Genomic DNA, 20,807 nt, shown 5'->3' with positions numbered 1-20,807 from the left:
TTCTGGGATGGGATCGAGGGTACTCTAACACAGCGTGGAGCACTTACTCGTGTTATGCATTTGCCTTTAAACTCCCAGATAGCAGTCCACAGTAATTTGGGCGAATTGCTGGTGTAGTAGCCTTGGTGGCCAGCCAGTCGAGCCAGCAACAGGAGTCAGTGGAATTCGACCGTGACACTGGCACAAGGCATCAGCTGAGGCTGACAAGAAGGCACAGAACTGTAACTCTAAATGAATAAATGTTAATTTGCTAAACATGTTTTATTAGCACCAAAAGATGCTCAGTAGGTCCACAACACCATCCTGACAACATAGAGATGTCTCCACTCAGCACCCCTACAGTACTGACTTCATAATATGTGTTATTCTTGAGATTTACTTATTCTAGTTTAATTCGTTTAAATGCAAAATTGTTTATCGCATTTAGCATTAAAACTATTTAGTATACTGAAGCATGGCACTGAGGGGTTTTATTGTAAACATGTATGTTTCTTTTGCTACAGTTTGTAGCAAATCAGATTGTCACACAATTAATTTGTTAAGGAAATTGTCGTGGATGATGGTTATTAACACTGTTATAACTTGTGTAATTTTTGGTGTATGAAGACATTCTAGGCAGCAACTAAAATGCTCAGTTTGGTAGATTTGATACTAAATAACATTACTAGATCATGTGACTTTAAATATACAGCATAAAATGTTTACGGACTCAAATGGACCCTATTTTGAAAGGGATTAAACTAAGTGAACGTTTGTACTAAGTACACAAATTTTTGTAGCATCAGTCTCATTTTGTTTGTGGCAGACCTTGCACTCAACATTTTTTGACAATTTAAGAAACTGTCTTTAGGTAGTTGCTCACCCATTTCCACCAAGTTTCATGGTTTTTACTAAACATGTTATAGTGTACACAATTAAATGCCAAAAACAGCTGTCTGCCAATATACTGTGAAGAATAGTTCCATAGTAATATGACCAATCTCATTTGCTTTGTGTACAGTTAGCAGACACCACATGAGGCAGATTAAAAATAAAAGAGAATTAAAAACAATACAAAGAAATGGGCTATCACATAGAGTGGAAGTGACAAAATTAAGAGGTAGTTTACTAGAATGGGACACAAATAATATAGAGGAAGCTGCCTGGCTTAAGGTACTGAGGATGGTAGGGAGTCTCTTTCATTTATATTTTAATTTCATTTTTTCAACTTTTATCATACCAACTTCAATTTTTGATCATCGCACTTTGTGTGTCTTTCTTAGTTAAGTTCTAAAAATTTTTCACCTTCCCTCTGTCACTTGTAAGACATAACTGTTTCCATATTCTTTCACGTCTGTAATTCCAGTCAGAGAATCAAGTAATTTTGTTGTTCAGCAAACTTGACACTGTATTTTTATTTCTGTTGTATATTATTCACAATTGACTAAATGCATTGTTGTGGCCCTTTATACATAGCTTGTTGGCTTTAACTTTGTGAATACTTGAACTTTAGGTTTTTTTTCCAAAGCTTTAACTTTTATTTGAACTTGATTGGTCATATGTATTACTTGAAGTTGACAGGTAATTTTTTTCTTATTCATCACTTTTGTAGCTGTTATTTGCAAAGAATGTTATTTTTAGTTTGTGTGTGCACTGTGTATAGAACCGGGAACCTAGAAACGACAGAGAGGCATCATCCTGCTGCAGCCCTCAGTGCTTCACAACCCCACAACAGGACACAGCAGTCCATCCACCCCACCACTGCCCCACACTGAAGGGTTATTGTGCGGTTTGGCACCCAGTGGACTCCCATCTCCCTCTCCCTGCCGCCGCCCCCACCCCCCTCCACCGGGAACGTCTCATACCAGACGAGTGTAACCCCAAATGTTTGCGTGGTGGAGTAATTATGGTGTACGTGTACGTGGAGACAGTGTTTGCGCAGCAATCGCCGACATAGTGTAACTGAGGCGGAATAAGGGGAACCAGCCTGCATTCGCCGAAACAGATGGAAAACTGCCTTAAAAACCATCCACAGGCTGGCCGGCACACTGGACCTCGACACTAATCTGCTGGGCGGATTCGTGCTGGGGACCGGCACGCCTCCCCTCTTGGTAAGCAGCACGTCTAGCCCAGTGGGCTATTTTGAGTTTAGTTCAATCTTTGTTGATAATATTCATTTTTGTTTTGCAGATGTGGAATTGGTACAACATGTCCTACGCTGTACTTCAACAAATTCTGCTCTATACTGCTCAGATGTGAACAGTGGCCGGTTAAGTGTTGTTGTTCCAGTAGAAAGTCTTCAATCTGGAATGGATTATTTCACTGTTTCCTATCAATTTACTTGTCTCAACAGTTGTCAGAATGGCATTGGCAGGCGACCAATGGGAATAATCTTTACTCTGGAGAATGACATGTGAGTAGCTGTTTATTATTAGAGATGTAATTGGTGAATGTTTTTTACCTGTGTTACATATATTTTTTCTTGTTTCCTTTCTGTAAATTATAATTTAATGAACTATATCTTTAGAACAGAAGTTCATTCTGTGTGTGTGTGTGTGTGTGAGAGAGAGAGAGAGAGAGAGAGAGAGAGAGAGAGTACACATGCGTGCATTTTTCAAATAAGAGTGCTGTGGGGGGGGGGGGGGGGGGGAAAAGTTAATTCAAGAACAGGAAGCCAGAGAGACAGTAGGGGAAGGAGCACACAGACTGTAAGCATGAAGGTTGCTGTCATCATGTCAGGATCAGGACATAGTATGTCCGGTATACAACCTTTTTACTAATTGGGGATGCATCCTTGCTCCATATCATGCTTCTGACACTCTTCCAAAATGCTTCTGCTTTTCTCCCCCACTCATTTATTTCTCTGTTGTTTTTTTTTCCATCTTCCTGTAGCAGGCTCTCCACTCTCCTCAATCGTTCCCTAACAATTCTTCCTCTCTCCTATGGTCTTGTTGTGATAATCACTCTTACTTTACTAAATTTCATTGCATATTCTTGTACTGTTCATTCCCATACGTCCAACTGCTCTTGTATTTCATCCTCCTTATTCCCCCAAATCATCAGATCATCTACAAACACCATAGCTTTCATCTTTCCTTCACCAATTACTTGTGCTACTGTACTTATTATAACATCCTTCACTGCAATGAATAGTAATGGTGAAAGTGCACTTCCCGTTCTCAAGCCATTCCAAGCTGATCTCTCTCCTTCCACTTTCACACAGCTCACACTTCCATGGTACATTTCCCTTATCCTCCAAATAATCTGTTTTGCTACTCCTCTGTTCTCCAGGGCTTTCTGCACTTTGCTTCTGCCTACAGTATCATCCGCTTTTTCAACGTCCAAGAAGGTCATGAGTGGACCTATTCCATATTCATAATGCTGTTTCTGCAGTTGTCTTACAGCAAAAATTATATCCACCGTGGACCTTCCTGTCCTGAAGCCATGTTTCTCTTCTCTCATCCTTCCTTCTAATTTTGCCTGAATTCATGCTTCCAAAATTTTTTCAAAAGTCTTTGCACAATGACTCATCAGTGTTATCCCCCGATAGTTCTTGCATTCTTTTCTGCTTCCCTTCTGAAAGATCGGGACAATTTTTCCCCTCTTCCAATCTTCTGGGATCATCTTCTGTCTCCACACAATTTTTTATTAGTCGATATAGCCATTGTATCCCCATCTCTCCCACTGCTCTCACCATCTCTACACTTAGCTCATCCAGACCTGGTGACTTCCCTCCCTTCATCTTGCTCAGTGCCTATTCCACCTTTCCCCGTGTAAGGTCTTTTTCTATTTGCTGTCCCTCCTCTTTTTTCTTCTCAGCTTGTTCCTCCTCATCCAGGTCTCCATTCAGGTTCAGGAGTTCTTCAAAATACTCCTTCCACATATTCTTGGGTTCCTCCTTGTTCTCTACATCTTGGCCACTTTTGTTCACCATTCGGGCATAATCTATCGTATTGTATTTCCTCTTACTTTTAATCACCCCATATAACACCTTTTTTGAACCTTTACTATCCTCCTCCATCATTCAGGTCCACTGTTCCATCCACTTTTTTCTCTCCTCTGCCACCACTCTTTTTGCTTCTTTCTTTCTTTCTTTCTTTCTTGCTTGCTTGATACTCTTCTCTTGTCTTATCTAGTTAGCCTCTGAGCCACATTTAATAGATAAGCAAACAAAAACAACTTTCCAGAATTTAGTTTGTCCAGATGTTTTTAGAAGGTTTCCTTTAGGAGATGAAATAACAACACGAAAAAAGGAACAAGGGATGAGCAGTACTCCAGCATTTAATGGAACTTTTGGTGAAGGATCAAGACAAAGGGAGGTAATCAAGAAAAGAAACAAATTTCATTTGGTGGAAACTGACAAAGTTAAAATCTCTTTCTTTTGATTCTGTGAGCGAAGAATATCTGAAAAATAGAAATAAGATGATCAGTTATGAAATGTTTGGCAGTTTTAAATTTACAAGGAGACAGAATGGTTGTGCAGTAGTTCCAGAGATAGATTCTAAATATTACCCCCAAACCCTTTTCTATTACATTTTCATCAGTCTTCTGACAGGTTTGTTGTGGCTGACCACAAATTCTGTCCTTTTCCAGCCTCTACATCTCAGAATAGTACTATTCAATTATTTATTGAATATATTTCAATCTCTTGTGTTCCCCTACAGTTTATAACCTCTGTAGCTTCTTCAAGTACCATGGAAGCCATTCCTTTATATCTTTATATGTGTTCTATCATTATTGCATTATATCTTTACACGCGTTTTATCATCCTGTTTCCTCTTGTCATTGTTTTCCACACTTTTGTGTCCTTGTCAGTCTTGCAGAGAACCTTCTGTTTTCCCATTGTATCCATCCACTAATTTTCAACATCCTCCTATAGCACCACATCTGAAACACTTTGATCTCCTTCATGCCAATACTTAAAAATAAAGTACAAAAAATTATCATATATTTCTGCCCTCATAAACATATAACTTTTCCTGTCCCTTATACTGTTTCATATTGAGGAATGTTTCAAAATTCTGGAAGCTTCAGACTGGATTGTACTATGAAATTTGTCATTTTCAGCCACATTGCACATATATTTCAATAAGTACTTAGCAGTCATGCCTTCTGGAAAAGACAGTATTAAAAAAAAAAGAAAATTTCATTATGGAATTTCATTTTAATTTGTTATTTGCATATTGACTCATTCTCATTGTTTTCAAATACGTACATTCTTCTGCAAACCTTAGTTCCCTGGCATCATTCTTTCTCTCCTCCTGCAATAAGTTTTTCCACCTCTCACTGCTCTCACATTTTGGTACTCAGTATGTAATATATTTCATTTGTCTGTTACATATTGTGTTGATCTGTCCATCATGCTTTCCCACATGTGGACATTATTGTTTGAGTTTTTATTCTCAAATTGTTAACCCTGTGGTTGAGCATTACATTACTCCATGAGTAATTTTCATTCACCGTGTGCCCTGCTTCATTGTGTGCCTTCCTTCCTGTACTCGTTCTTCACAGCCATATTCTTGCCCCATCTTATGTCAGCATTCCAGTTCTCACTCCAGGTTGATTAACCCTGTGTATAGAAGAGATACCTTTTATGTCTTTGCTCATATTTCAACTGAAAGTGATACAAGGACAGTGCGAATAAAAATTTTTGAAGTTTCCAGCTGTATCATGTGATTAAAATTGCATGAGCTATCAGCCAAGCACTCCTTGGCTGCTGTCAAGTGATATGAGTGCCAGTGGGCTGCTGGTACACCCCTTACTACATTTGCTGCTGGCTATGACTGGTGCTTGCAGCATAGCCACGTGTGGGCATACGTTGACTCTGTGTTTATTGTGCCCGCTTCAGCCATGCAGTTGCTGAATCCCAAGCCGTGCTGAGCTGCAGGCCACCGTCTCTATTTAGGGTGTCATTGGTGATTTTTATTTCAATGCAGTCTTTAATTACACAGTCACAGTGCAAAGCACAATGGATGTTTCATCAGATTTTATCCAGTGACTGTTTTCTAAAACATGCTCAGCTAAAACTGATTTCTCGGGGTAGCGTAGGCAATAAAACCTCTCGTGTTTCTTCCTGCATTGTTCCACAGTGCTTACTGTTTGTCCAGTGTAAGCCTGGCCACACTCACAAGGTGTATTGTAGACCCCAGGAGTTCAGACATGCTGCATCTTTAACTAGTCTCAATAATTTTAAGATTTTTGTCAGAAGCCTGAAGATTGATTTCATTTTGTGTCTTTTAAGCAGGCTGCTTACCTTTCACGATATGGAGCTGCAGAATGGCAAGAATGAAGACCTTGGAGGAGGAGGAGGAGATTAGTGTTTAACGTCCCGTCGACAACGAGGTCATTAGAGACGGAGCGCAAGCTCGGGTGAGAGAAGGATGGGGAAGGAAATCAGCCGTGCCCTTTCAAAGGAACCATCCCAGCATTTGCCTGAAGCGATTTAGGGAAATCACGGAAAACCTAAATCAGGATGGCCGGAGACTGGATTGAACCGTCGTCCTCCCATATGCGAGTCCAGTGTGCTAACCACTGTGCTACCTCGCTCGGTAATGAAGACCTTGCTTAGGCGGTTCAGCTAATGGGGCAGGTTATCAGCGTCTGATTTCATTCATGCATCATGCACCAATGTTAGTAGCACAGTGCACTTCTGTGCTGGGTGGTGGTGATTGATGACATGCAAGTACAGATCACTTTTGGTCAGTTTTTCTTTAGATGCCGTGGCCAAGGCATCCATTTTGTTAGCGCTGGATAAGGACTTCGAGGAAGGGCACTGTGTTGCCTTTTTGTACCTCCATATTGAACTGGATGTTACCATTAATGCCGTCGAGTGTCAACGCATTGAGATTCTGTATTCTTACTTGCAAATAATGTGTTGAGCACTATACCTCAACTATATGTAAATCATTGTCCATGCACACCGACATACACGTGTGCGCGTGCCCACACACACACACACACTTGCTGCAAGCCACTTTGGAGTGTATGGCAGTAGACATTATACCAATCTTTACCATTCCATTGCACTGTGTGCAGCAGAGACCACACTAATCCTTGGACATATACATATCAGACAACTAGAAAAAGTAGAACGGAAAATACTTAGGAAAATATTTGGTGCAACTAACAATGGAATATCGATCAAGAAACCTACAGAGGAACTATACAAACATACGGAGAATATCACAGAAAAGATTAGAAAACACAGACTACAGTTCTATTTACACCTATACAGAATGCCATCTCACAGACTGACCAAATGGATCTTTCGCTGGGTAACCACTAGAAACAACAAATGGGTGGCAGAGGTAAAAAACAACCTGAACCAACTCAACATCACACCGGACACAATAAATGACTGAACAAAATTCAGAAACATCACTAAGGAAAGTAAACTACATGAGATACACTGTGACCATCGAACAGGCGTTAAGTGGACCAATTAACACAAACAAGATCACAGCCAGAAGATGAAAGAAATATGGGCAACCAAGATGAAGCCGAAGACACAAAGCCGAAAAGAAGCATGGACAGAGGACCAGAAACAGAAACACAGCAAGTGAATGAGGGAAGTTTGGGCAGCAAGGAAGGCACCAAAATGAATTGGCCATGTACTTCAGTCTAACTGCACTCTTTAAGGGCAAAACACCAATAATAATAATAATAATAATTCACAATATAATGTGACACTTTCCATGGGGGATGCTGGGAGCAGAGGTAATCGGTTGAAGTTATAAAGTATTGATGTGTTTAAGCTCAGTGCCAACTTTAGTTAGCAAATAGTTTGTGTAGCAGTATTTTATAATTTCTCCCAATAAGATTTCACTTTGGACAACATAAACTGATATAATCAATTTTTACATCTCTGTGTTGCCAGTTTCTGTAAGCACACAGGTGCTTTTTTTAAATACTGTATGCCCTGCAAAAGTAATACTTATGGGAAACAGGAACCGCATACACCACTTGGAGCACTCCTAATGTGAAGTACCAAGTTATGTTGTTGCATAATAACTCTGAACTGTAAACTAGAAAGCAAAGTCTGCATGAAAATTATTTTTGTTTCTTTTATTCAGACTGTGTAAACTTTTTCTATTATCGGCAACAAATATAACTAGTGGGAGTGAATATACTCACTTCACCAACGTGATATGTTACGTTACAGTGGTGAAACTATATGGGCAGAGGGTTATATCATCATTGAGCCCTCAGGGGGCTCACCACTCTGGTGAATTCGTGCTTGGCTACCATATGGCCCCATCCATTGCAGAATCATTTCCCTTTCTGTGCTGCACACCTATCCTCCTCCTATTCTTTTTCCCCTCCCTTGGGGAACATGTCTGGGATGTTTTTGGGAATTTTTCTGAAGTTTTAGTAGCCTGACATCAGAATAGTCCTACATCTGTTTTTTCATTCTTTCTTCATTCTCTATCTCCTATCTTTCCTCTGCTTCAGTGTTTGAGGTTCCTCTTTAGTTCTTCTTCTTCTTCCATGTGTGCTCCTGAAGGCTGAACCACACGTTTGAAGCTTGATATGTGACTGGGCAATGCGTAGTTCCCAGCCCTAGCTTGACAGTTAGGTTTTGCATGTGCCCCTAGGTACAAGCCAGGCCCAGGGAGGTGTGATTGCATGAGCTGTGATCTTCCCAAATTGCCAAATGGTCCCTCTTGTCAGGACTTTGGGAGGTGTCACCTGAGTGTAAACAGTCACCTAAGGCAGGTGAGGGCCCCCCCTCCTCTAAGGGGCCACCAGTTGGAAGGAGCACACCATCAGAGGTGCTGAAAATCGTGGGGGAGTTTTTTGCAATGGAATTGGAATTAATTAAGGGCTGGCTTTGCTAACATGTTTTCGAATATAGCAAAATAAATACTTAAAGAATACTATTAGTTGTTCCTCCTAATGTTTATACTTTGCACAGAATTTATATTTGTTGGTATGTCAACAACAGAATTTAAGTTATGAAACAGTTACTGATTTCACCCTATAATGAAACATACTAACTAATAATAGTAAAAATAAATTATAGACTCAATTCCATACATAAAGCACAAAATTAGATCTGGTGTTATATTCTTTAAAACTGAGGGTCAGCCTTTCTCTTTTACGAAAATGCAGATTATACTCACGTATGTTACTGTTAATTAGTTAAAAATGAAAAAACGAATTTGAGGAGGCAGATGGCAAAACAAGAGGGGAAGTAAAAATATCCCAGATTGCTTCGTCACAAGTTGGCCATCTCGTCACTTTGTCAACTCACTTCATGAATGGTTTTCTTCAGAAATACCAGATTATGGCCATGTTTTTTGACAACAATAACTGTTGGGGGATAGGTATCCTCCATATTGTATACATATGGGGCTTCCGAAGCCACCTGCCTGATGTCCTTCAGGAATTTGTAAAAGACCGATTTTTCGATGTACTTGTGGATTCGGGCTTGTCGGTCATCTTCATCCAGGAGAACGGGGTGCCTCAAGGCTCCATCCTAAGTGTCATGCTCTTTGCTATAGTCATTAACCCTATTATGGCCTTTCTCCTGCCAGGCATCTCCAGCTCTCTTTTCATCAACGACTTTGTGATCTTTTGCAGTTCTCTATGGACTTGTCTCATCTTCAACGATGTCTCGATCATCTTTACTCACGGAATATCGTCAATGGCTTTAGCTTTTCCCCAGTACATCCATCAACACGGACCTTTCATATGCTCCGATTCTCTCAATGCCCTTCAGAGCCTCTATGTGCTGTACACAGTACAACCCTTAGTCTAAGACTCGTCCGTGAACGTAACCTGGGACCACTGTTCCAATGACCATGTACTGTGTTCTTGACACCAGGCTTTACAGGCTCTCCTGTGACCAGGGGTCAGTGGAATGCACCTTGCAGGTCTCCGGGCGAATAAACTATGTCTGTTCAGTTGTCTGTAGACTGTGTGTCTGGCGACAACTGTTCCAGTGGCTGTGGTAAAGTCCCGAGCAAGGCTACCTGCAGTACTTCGTGGCCGTCTGCAGGCACTGATGGTGATATATCCGTCTTCTTGTGGTGTTGTACACTGTGGACGTCCCGTACTGTAGCGCCTGGCTACCTTTCCTGTCTGCTGGAATTGTTGACATAATCTACCCCTCATAATGTCATTAATGTGTGTTCTTTGAGCCATCCTCTCCTTCAGCCCACGCCCATGCCCATTCAAAAGTTTTTTTTTGCACATAGCTTACACACTCAGCCTCTCTTCTTTTACTGTGTTTCTAATGAAATTATCTAGTCTTTTATTTGGAGAATCACTTCTTGCTTTTGCTTACAGCTTTTGTCTTTGATATTGTACGATATATGTAACTCATAGAAGCTTCACTGGTTCTAATAGAATGGTTTCTAAATTATTCTTGGAGATATTACACAGTAGTCCTAAAGCTCCGTTTGCAGATTTCCAAACTGATTTCCACTATATATGATGTTCATTCCTTGTTGCAGTTCATTTTCTTTTAAGTCAAATATTTTAACTGTTGTCTGAAATTCTTTGTTAATGAATAACAGCTTCTTTTTTTTTTCTTTCTTTTTTTATTTTATTTTTTTAAGTGAAAAATAGCTGCTGATAAATAAATGCTAAACGCTCATCAGTGTTAGCCTCAACAAGGTTACAGACTTCCTTTGCAACAGTTTTAAGGGAGTCAGCAAAACAAAAACGTTTTGGGCCAGTCATCTCTTCATTTCCATTCTCGTGACCTCAGTGACGATTGAGACCAAGAGAACTTCTCGTCACTTGTATCACTGACTTTGAATCAAATACATTCTTAAAAACTTTCAAGCTATGAACATCTCCGTGTTACGGGTGGTTAACGCCTCAGTTTGGTAGGACCTTGTTTAAAAACTAAGCAAAAAAAGAAACACTTTGTCATTGTTGAGAAGCTTCCAAAGTCCAGCTGCTTTTCTGGTTGTTGAGTAGTCATTGCTACCATCATCATCATGATCATCATCATCAGTGATCCTAAGGCACTCAGCTTGTTTTTCCTTGTACATAAAATGCAGCGTTCACATGTTGCGTTTTTAAATTCCGTCTTGTGTCAGCATTTCTGGGAATACATTTCTTCACAACGTTATCCATTGTGGCAACTCATTTCTCTGACTTTGAGAAGAAAGTAGAGTATACCAGTAAATAGCAAAAAGGACAGTCCTGTGATCATCAGTCACTGAGGTTTGGCCATTTTTTAACTTTTCTACCCACTTATTAAAATTTCTGCACTTCAAACAACTTTTGCTGTACTATAAAATCGTCTGAGAAAAGATTTTAGCTGATTTTTCACTTTCAAAAAGCAAAAACAGTATCACTGAATGCTTGCGAACTAATGTGGAAACATCAATTGGACGTGCCTTCATTAAATGCTATGTTGAGGTTATGAACAAAGCAACTTTTATCCATCAGCTGTTCTCAGTTCATCACAGTGATGCCAGTCTAAAGTCATGAAAGTACAAAACTCTACAAACTGTTTCATTCCTACATCAATATTTGTCTCTTTAATTATTGAATGTCCCTTGTATTACTTTGTTTAGAATACGTAATTGGCGAATTAAGGAGACTGACAGTATCTGCTTGCTACATTTCTAAGTATAATCAGGAAGAACTCTAATAATGTTCCGTTAGCAGCACTGAATTCCAACAGCTATGTTCGATAGAGTTCAACACCATTTATTTCTCCAGTTCATTGTTACAAAAGCAGGACAAGGTTACATTGCTCTCTACAGGAACAAAGAAGTTGTTATAGCCTTTAAGGAAGTTTGTAGAGAACATCCTGTGGCACAGTACATCATCTCCTCGACAGCTGTTACCTCACTGTTAGTCAGACAGCCGTGTAGATTACAAGAACAAACTTTGAGTAATGAGAGCATTATGCTAGCCCTGGTATGCTTTCTCATTGTTACTGGTGTGTATCAAAAGGGCTTTAGACCAGCTTAAAAAAAGACACTGTCCCCTGTTGCAAGTATCTTTTATTTGTATATTTTTTACTGTGGTGTGGACATTCTATTAAGATGCATTGCGTATTGTGTTCCTTTTTATTGTGTGTGGCTTATTTTTTGATGAAAGAAGCTGTAAATTTCCCCAGGTTCTTGTTGGCTTTAGCTGATGACAAGCCGAGTGCAGAACATGTTCTGAAAGCTTACCTGTTGCCTGAACTCACCCTGAACATTTAGGGCAGGACCTTTTTTAGTGTATTTCTAAATGTCTGGTTCATCTAGTTACCTGCCAGTCACAAACATAAGACAGTGGAAGAAAGTGCTAATCCACGAGATCTTAATTTCGATTTCTTGTAAGCTATGTTTTGGTCAAATTCAAAGACAAAGACGTAAATGCAATGAGGCAAAACAATTTCTATAGCAGACAGTTCCTTCTAGTGATACAAATGGAACTACTTGTTACCAGCATGTGGTGTGGTGCATTTGGAAACACAACAGATAATTTGATCACACTAAAATCCTTGCAAATTCAACAGTTAGCACTTTATTTCATTGGCCTATTTATATTTTATACAGCATTTTAGTTGTTTCATGTGCTATGTATCCAAAGTGTTAGCTTAAGAATTGTGTGTATGTGTGTGTGTGTGTGTGTGTGTGTGTGTGTGTGTGTGTGTGTGTGACAGAGAGAGAGAGAGAGAGAGAGAGAGAGAGAGAGGAAGTTACATTTTTTCGGGAGTTTATATGGAATATCTATTAATTTATACCTCTTTTTAACTCAACCTCCTTTACAGGGGAGAAGTCCTGGGGCGACAGTTCATGAATGTGCGTGTCTGTAGCTGTCCAAAACGTGATAAAGATAAAGAAGAGGGGAAAACAAATGGAGAAAAAGTACAAAGTACAAAGAGGGCTTTGAAAACAGAAACAAAGGAACCTCAAAAAAAAATTTTGAAGACTGAGCCAGGAACAGGCATGGTTGTCAAGGTAAATACTTTAATTCGATCATTTTATAATTGAACAAATATTAAAGAAAATATATGTGATACCTTGGTGAGATCCCAATGTGGACAAAGCTGAAAAGGATCCTATCCAAACATGACCACTGTATGCAATCACCTTGAGGCAAGCGACCATTCAGATTTGCTGCATGATACAGTTTTGGAAATGTCTTGGTTGCAGTTTGCGACCAAGCCATTTCTAAAATTGGACATTTTTTGACTAACATAATTATATTCTGAATACTTTGTTGACACTTCTTCTTACAGGTAAAATTACAAATATTTATTTGTTCATTTAATTTAATAATTTGTTCATTTACTAAAATGAGTAACATTTTCTCATGTAAACTTATCTTTTAATCATGTTTATGCCACAGTAAATACAGTGTTTCATAAAATTGTCATCTTTTGAGGAAAATTATAAGATTTAAGTGACATGAACAATGCACTGCAAAAATGTGTATTATTAGTTGACTTCCAGTTTAGCCAGTTTTTAGATAGAAGTTTTAAATGAACGAAAAATCTCTTAAAAATGAATCAACATTAATAAGTAAGTCAGCAAAACTAAAAGACACTGCAAAGGTTGGAGCTATAGATTACAAATATAAAATATATATTATGTTGTATACTAGTTTTGTGTATCATGTTTTACAGTACTATTTGAGACTGAGATTTACATTACAGCCTCATTGTAACCATTACTAGAAGTGAAGCCACTCATTAAGCTGTATAATGGTAGTGTGGGATTTTCCTTTTCTTCTTAATGACAAGTGGCATGATGGCCTGATCTGAACAGGAACTAAAAAAAAAATCACAAACCCATGTATTACTTTACAATGTCCATCTAAGATTCATAGCTGTGTACTGCATAAGACTCAAGTTGAAGATCATTGGTAAGGATCAAAATGTAAAGTGTCAGAACAAAATTTCTGTTTTTGAGGACTTTAGAATATCTTTCATGTAGAAAATTACTGACTCTTAAAATGTGAAATAGTGATGGCCAGCTGATCCAGTTAACCATTGAGTGAGTTGGAGTTCTGAGCAAAGCGCTCCCTCCAGTTAGCTCAAATACTGCTGTAGGAGGCAATGAGTAAGCAGAGCCCAACTGTAGCAAATGGAGGGGTCAGTCATTTTACTGGAATACAGCTAGTTAGTGGGTCTGTTTATATGGTGAGCTAATCAGAGTTTGCAACTAGTAAGCTCTCTCTATCTATCATAGAAGACAATGAGCAAATGGTTAAAGCCAATCATTTGATGAAAGACAACAGACAGACATGGACACTGTATTTACTAACATACTTAATGTTTCACACAGAAAAGCTACTTTGCTGAAGTTTTGTAGAAATTCACAGATTCATTTTCCAAACGTACTATGTATGAGAATATTTTTACATTTGTAATCAGAAAATAAATATTTTTAAGTTATGCCATAATGTAGACAGGCAGTCCTCCTTTGTGGTCACCATGACCAACTATATCCTCACCCACAATTACTTCATCTTTGAAGGCATCACCTACAAACAAATCCATGGTACAGCAATGGGCATCCACGTGGCATCATCCTAGGCCAGCTTATTCATGGGCCATCTCCATCTGGCTCATATTCATTGGTAACATCTTTGTGATCTGGACCAAAGATGAGGACACCCAATCCACATTCCTCCATAAACTGAGCACCTCCACCCCTGTCCCCCATTTGCTTCATCTGACCCTCCTCTACCAAGCAAGCCACCTTCCTCAATGTTGACTTCCACCTCAAAATTGCCTATATCAGTAGCCTTCATCCCTATCAAACCTATCAGTGAGCAGCAATACCTGTACTTTGACAGCTCCCACTCATTCAATACCAAGAAGTCTCTTCCATACAGCCTAGCCACCCATGGCCGTCACATCCGCAGTGACAAGCAGTCCCTCTCCATGTATATTAAGAGTCTTACCATGCCCTTCACAGACCGAAGCTACCCTCCTAACCCTCTACAGAAACAAATTTCCCATGCCTTGCCTCTCTAGTCACCTACCACCTCCCACATTTCCACGTCCAACCAAAAAGGAGCGGTTCTAGGCGCTCCAGTCTGGAACTGCGCAACCGCTACGGTCACAGGTTCGAATCCTGCCTTGGGCATGGATGTGTGTGATGCCCTTGGGTTAGTCAGTTTTAAGTGGTTCTAAGTTCTAGGGGACTGATGACTGCAGATGTTAAGTCCCGTAGTGCTCAGAGCCAAAAAGGAGCACTCCGCTCATGACTCAGTATGACCCAGGACTGGAACAACTGACTCACATTTTGTACCAGTGTTGTAACTACCTCTCATTTTGGCGTGCAATGAGCAATGTCCTACCATTATCCTTCCCACCTCTTCCACAGAGGTAATCTGCCGACTACTGAACCTACACAATATCCTTGGCCATCCCTACACCACTCCTGTTCCCTGCCCTCCCAGATGTAGATGCAAAGACGTGTTCCACACATCCTCCCACCGTTACCTACCCCAGTCCAGTCACAAGCATAACCATCCCACCACAGCAGAGCTACCTGTCAAAGCAATCATCTGATTGACAAACTAAATTGCAACCACTGTGCTGCTCTCTGTGTGGGATTGACAATAAAAATGCTATATGCCCACATGCGGGGTCACCGATAAACTGTGGTCAAGAGACAGCTGGACCACCCAGTTGCTAAGCATGCTGCTCAGCACAACATGCTTTACTTCAGTGACCGCTTCACAGTGTTTGCCATTTGGATCCTTCCTACCACCACCAGCTATCCCTTTAATACAGGGTGAGCACAAAGTCTTGCCCTGATTATGAAAATTTATAACAGAATAACCGTTTGACATAATAAGTTACATTTGATGCTGTTACAAAGGTTAGTGTTAGTAGTTGTTGTGACCAATAGATGGCGCTAGTGCTCCACAACACCGCCGCAGTCTGTTAGGTCACGTTAGTTGCTGGCAAAATGGCATCGAAGAAGGAGAAAGCGCGATGTGTGCTTTGGTTTCACAAAAAGAAATCGCCCATCAGTGTTCAGTGTAAATTTCTGGCTTCTCATGGATGCAGCCCTCCTAACATTAAATCAATAAATCAATGGTATGCAAAGTTTAATAAAACAGGCAGTGTTGAAGATCATCCTCAAAGTGGCAGGCCTTGTGTGAGTGATGCAACAGTTGATCGTGTTTGGCAATCGTTTCAGCCGAGTCTGTCTAAATAAACTCTTCAAGCATCTCATGAACTGCAAATACTGCAAGCAAGTGTGGTGAAGATTCTTCATGAAAGGCTTAGGTTGCATGCTTACAAAGTGCAAACCACGCAGACCTTGCAACCAAATGATTTGCTGACACGTGCTGAATTTGCAGATGAGATTCTCAACAGGATTGATGGCGCTAACGATTACTAAAATCGCATATGATTTACCGATGAAACCACCTTTCATGTCAGTGGAATGGTAAATAGGCATAATGCCCATATATGAGGTTCAGAGTCTCCACATGCTACTGTACAGTTACTGTGAGACAGCGAAAAAGTGAACGTTTGGTGCGGCCTCGTGCATAACAAGGTTTTTGGACCGTTTTTCTTCGTGGAAAAATCCATTACCGCAAACATTTACTTAGATGTTTTGCAACAGTTCATTGTCCCACAGTTAGAAGAATATCAACCATGGATAATTTTCCAGCAAGATGGAGCACACCCCCCCCCCCCCCCCCACCCCCCCTTCTGGACTTTGATAGTGCGTGATTTCCTGACCCCTGACCCTGCTCTCCAGACATTACGCCCCTTGACTTTTTTTTCTGGGGCTATATCGAGGACAGAGTCTTCATCACACCAGTTGCTGGCATCAACGAACTGAAGGCTAGGATACAAGCTGCTGTGGGTACAAAGTTACGAAACATCTGGCAGGAACTGGAATAGCACTTCGACGTTCTCCGAGCTGCCAAGGGAACACACGTTGAGGTTTACTAACATAAGTGGTCTTAAAAAAACTAGTAACACTAACCTATGTAACAGCATCAAATGATGTCAAACGGTTATTCTGCAATAAACTGTTATAATTAGGGCAAGACTTTGTGTTCACCCTGTATATCCTATAACCCCTATAACCCCTCTGGCCTTAAACTTTGGTAGTCCCTGTCCCTCACCCACCTACTCTTTCCTGTTCCCACTTCGGCATTACACAGCCTTCTATTCCACCAACACACCCACTAGTCTTTTTCCCCCTCCTCTACTTCTCTTCTTTTCCACTCCCCTGCCTCCCCTCCCATGCCTTCAACCTCCCGACTGTTCCTAGTCACTGTACCCTGTCTCCAAGCAGCTCTACACTCTCCTCTCCAAGGGGGGGAGGGGGGGGGGCTCGCAACTCTTTTGCGAGTACGTGCATGGGTAACATGGGTCCACAGCCTTTGCAGCACTACTTCCATTTCTGTGCTGTGAGTCTATACTTCCACTGTCTCTTTCCTCTCTGCTTTTCCATCGAATGGTCTTTCTGGTGCAGACCTCACGTGGGCCTGTGACATGTTTAAGGACCTTAGTTTTCCATTTCACTTCTGTCACACTCTACACCTATGCATTAATAAATAAATAGTCCCCATTGTTGGGTTTGACCTGAGATCACTTTTCCAAATTTTTCAGAAATGCAGATTATGCAGGTTAGGTCGCCCAATGTGGTGTCTGTTCCACCTTCGTGCCTTTTCACTTTAGAACTCTTCCTTTCCAATAAGATAGTATGCACAAAACCCAGCATGGTAACCGTCCTATTGTGGGGGTGTCATCAAGGACTTGCATGGTGGTAGCCCACTGACCCTGCAGGGGATTGCACTATTGGTGCCTGAGATGGAGCCTCCCCATGAATGCCAAGGAGCATGTGCTCTTCATGACTGGGACACATGGACTCCAAGCAATGGATACTGACCAGGTAGCCGTTGTTGAGTCTGGGTGATGTCCATGGGGAGAGCCCGTGTTCGGAGTGGATGGCACCACGGCGCATGGGTTGCATATGAAATGGATGAAACTTTCTCCTGTTGATGGTCATACAGTCCCAGCAGTCTGTTGAGAAGGAAAGAATTAATTCAACACAGAGTTATATGACCCTAAAATGTTTGCTTCCCTGGCTGCACCATGGAAGGAATGTAGGGCTAAGTAACAAGCAGAGAAATACTCGCCCCAATATCTGGCTTTTACAAGGACAGATGGGGATTCCTTTTTGCCCACAAAGCCATTATTCTTTGTAGGGACTACAGGGGACAAATTTGGGGATGCTGCAGCCATCTCCAAAATGAAGAGTGGATTAGTTTTGATTCAAACAGCATCCCCTGACCAGTCACAGATGTTGCTTGCTTGTGACAAGCTGGGTAACATTCAAGTGACTATTACTCCCCATAATAGTTGAAACATAGTTCACGGCATCATTCCATTGTGATCTCTTGTAGGACGATGATGAGCTATGAGCCAACTTGGAGCGACAGGATATACACTTTGTCCATTGTGTCCATAGGGGGCTAGAGGACAATAGGCTTGCTACTGGGGCCTTCATCTTGGCCTTTGAGGACGATTCATTGACTGAAAACGTCCAGGTGCTATATCAATGTGACACAAAACTGTATGTTCCCTTCCCCCACTAAGCAGTGCTTCAAATGTATGAAATTCAGGCATCTGTCTTCACGTCGTGATAGCAGCCCAGTCTGTAGGGATTGCGGACAACTGTTTCACAGAGACATTCTTTGTGCTCCTTTTCCCATCTGCATAACTGTGGTCCCATCTGCATAACTGTGGAGTGATGCACTGTCTTTCAGAGAGGAAAAAAATACAGGACTCGGGACACACTGACATACCAAGAGGCCAAGAAAAAGTGTGAGAATCTACATCCTGCACACATGACAGTGTTGTACGCCGAGCTATGATGACATTGCCCTCTCTGCTTACCATACTCTCCCCCATTATGCATCCCACAGTTAGCCCCCCTGATGATTGGTGGCTCTCATCCTGCTGTTTCCCCCACAAACAATTTTGGAGCAATGGCTCCCCATCCCTGGGGATGCATCTCCCTCATTGTTTCTCATGCCAGGAAGGGATCCCTCAGGACGCTCCCTTCCAACCCTCCAATGTTTCTGCCAGTCTGTAACTGGCTATCAGCCAGTGGCTGAAGGAGCCACAGGCTGCTGGTCATAGGCCTTCATGATCTTCTTCAATCCATGAAACTAATTCAGGGAAGTCATCCAAGCACACTAAGGAGAAGAAAGACAAGAAGTAGTCTTCCAAGATAAACTCCAGTGGCCCCCAAGCCACCGGATCCCACATGTTCCACGATGATCTGTGTGGTAGCAGCTGCTTCCCAATCTTCCTGTCCCTCCCTCAGCATCACTCCCCTGGGCACCACCCAGATGGGATCTCCACAGTGCCGACTGGCATGCTTTTACCTTCACTGTCATTCTGACCCCCTGTTGGAAGGGTGGACGTCACCAAAGCCATTAGAGATTGCACTCCGGTTCTCCAGCACCATAAGCAGTATTCATCAGTTACCATTTTCTGACTATGACTACCATAATTTTGACTAATGTCGACACTTTATTGCTGTCTTCTTCGACCTACAAAAGACTTATGACATCACTTGGTGACACAACATCCTCGCTACCTTATATGAGTGGGGTCTCCGAAGCCCAATTCTGATTTTCGCCAGAACTTCATGTCACAATGTACTTTTCAGGTTCAATATGGTGCTTCCCATGGTACTCCATATATCCAAGAGAATGGGGTTCTGCAGGGCTCTGTATTAAGTTTTCCACTCATTCTAATGGGCATCAACGGTCTAGCAACAGCTGTGGCGTCTTCAGTTCCCCTCCTTGTATACTGCCAGTTTTTGCTTTTACTGTTGCTCCTCTAGTGTGGGTGTTGCTGAACACTGACTGTATGGCACTATTTGAAAGGCATACTCATGGGTCGTCACCCAGGGCATTGAGTTTTCAGGCGCCAAGACTCGCATCGTGCATTTCTGTCACCATCATGTTGTACATCCACAACCAGAGCTGTAACTCAACAACCAGTAACTCAGTGTGGCAGAGACTTACTACTTCTTAGGACTGGTCTTCGATACTCAGCTGATGTGGCTTCCCCATCTTCGCCAACTTATGCATAATACACTTCACTGCATCAGTAACATCAGCTGACGTGCAGGCTGCATTACCCTTTGAAGCTTTTCAAATCCCTGACCTGCCCTGTCTTGATTATGAGAGTCTGGCATATTGTTCAGCATTGCAGTCACTGGACCCAATACACAACCATGGGGCCTGATTTGCAACAGGATCCTTTTGAACTAGCTCTGTGAACAGCCTGCTTGGGAAGGCTGGGATCCCTCCACTAAAGATCAGGGACCAACAACAGCTACTCAGTTATGCCATACACATTCGTAGCTCGCCTAAGTATCCAAACTACCATTTCCTTTTTTCCTAATAGGGAGATCCGCCTCCCTTAACACAGACCCAGAACTAGGGTCATAATTGCAATTCATCTACAGTGTCCCTGCTCTGAACTCCAACTTTGCCGATGTTGCTTCTTGTCAGGAAGCAACCATGTACACCCCGATGGCGTGTTCCCTGACCTCAGTTCTCTCTCAATTTATCATTTGGACCGAAAGACTCAATTGATCCAATGGTGTTTCACCACCTGTTCCTGGCTGTCCTCAATACATTTTGAGGTTCGGAAGTGGTATTCACTGATGGCTCAACAGATGACTGGTTTTCCAACTGGTTTTGCATACACGCATGCAAGGTGCAGTGAACTATACTCCCTGCCAAGTGGATGCACTGTCTTCACTACTGAATTGGTGGCCATCAAATGAGCCCTTAACTGTGCTTCTTGCACTAGCAATATGCTTTTAATCTGCAGTGACTCCCTGAGCAGCCTTCAGGCTGTA

At 41.5% G+C, this 20,807-nt stretch overlaps 1 protein-coding gene across 1 annotated transcript in view; it reads left to right on the top strand.

Moving 5' to 3' along the window:
• LOC124545229 (cellular tumor antigen p53-like) overlaps positions 1–20,807 on the top strand; it is an 85,686-nt gene that overhangs the window by 41,804 nt on the left and 23,075 nt on the right. Inside the window, exons 5-6 of the mRNA XM_047124100.1 lie at positions 2,170–2,392; positions 12,707–12,896. Coding sequence (XP_046980056.1) covers positions 2,170–2,392; positions 12,707–12,896 — 413 coding nt within the window. The remainder of the gene's footprint in view (positions 1–2,169; positions 2,393–12,706; positions 12,897–20,807) is intronic.

Source organism: Schistocerca americana, chromosome 8 (assembly GCF_021461395.2).
Source record: "Schistocerca americana isolate TAMUIC-IGC-003095 chromosome 8, iqSchAmer2.1, whole genome shotgun sequence".
NCBI lineage: Eukaryota > Metazoa > Arthropoda > Insecta > Orthoptera > Acrididae > Schistocerca > Schistocerca americana.
This window is presented reverse-complemented; position numbering and strand designations above follow the sequence as displayed.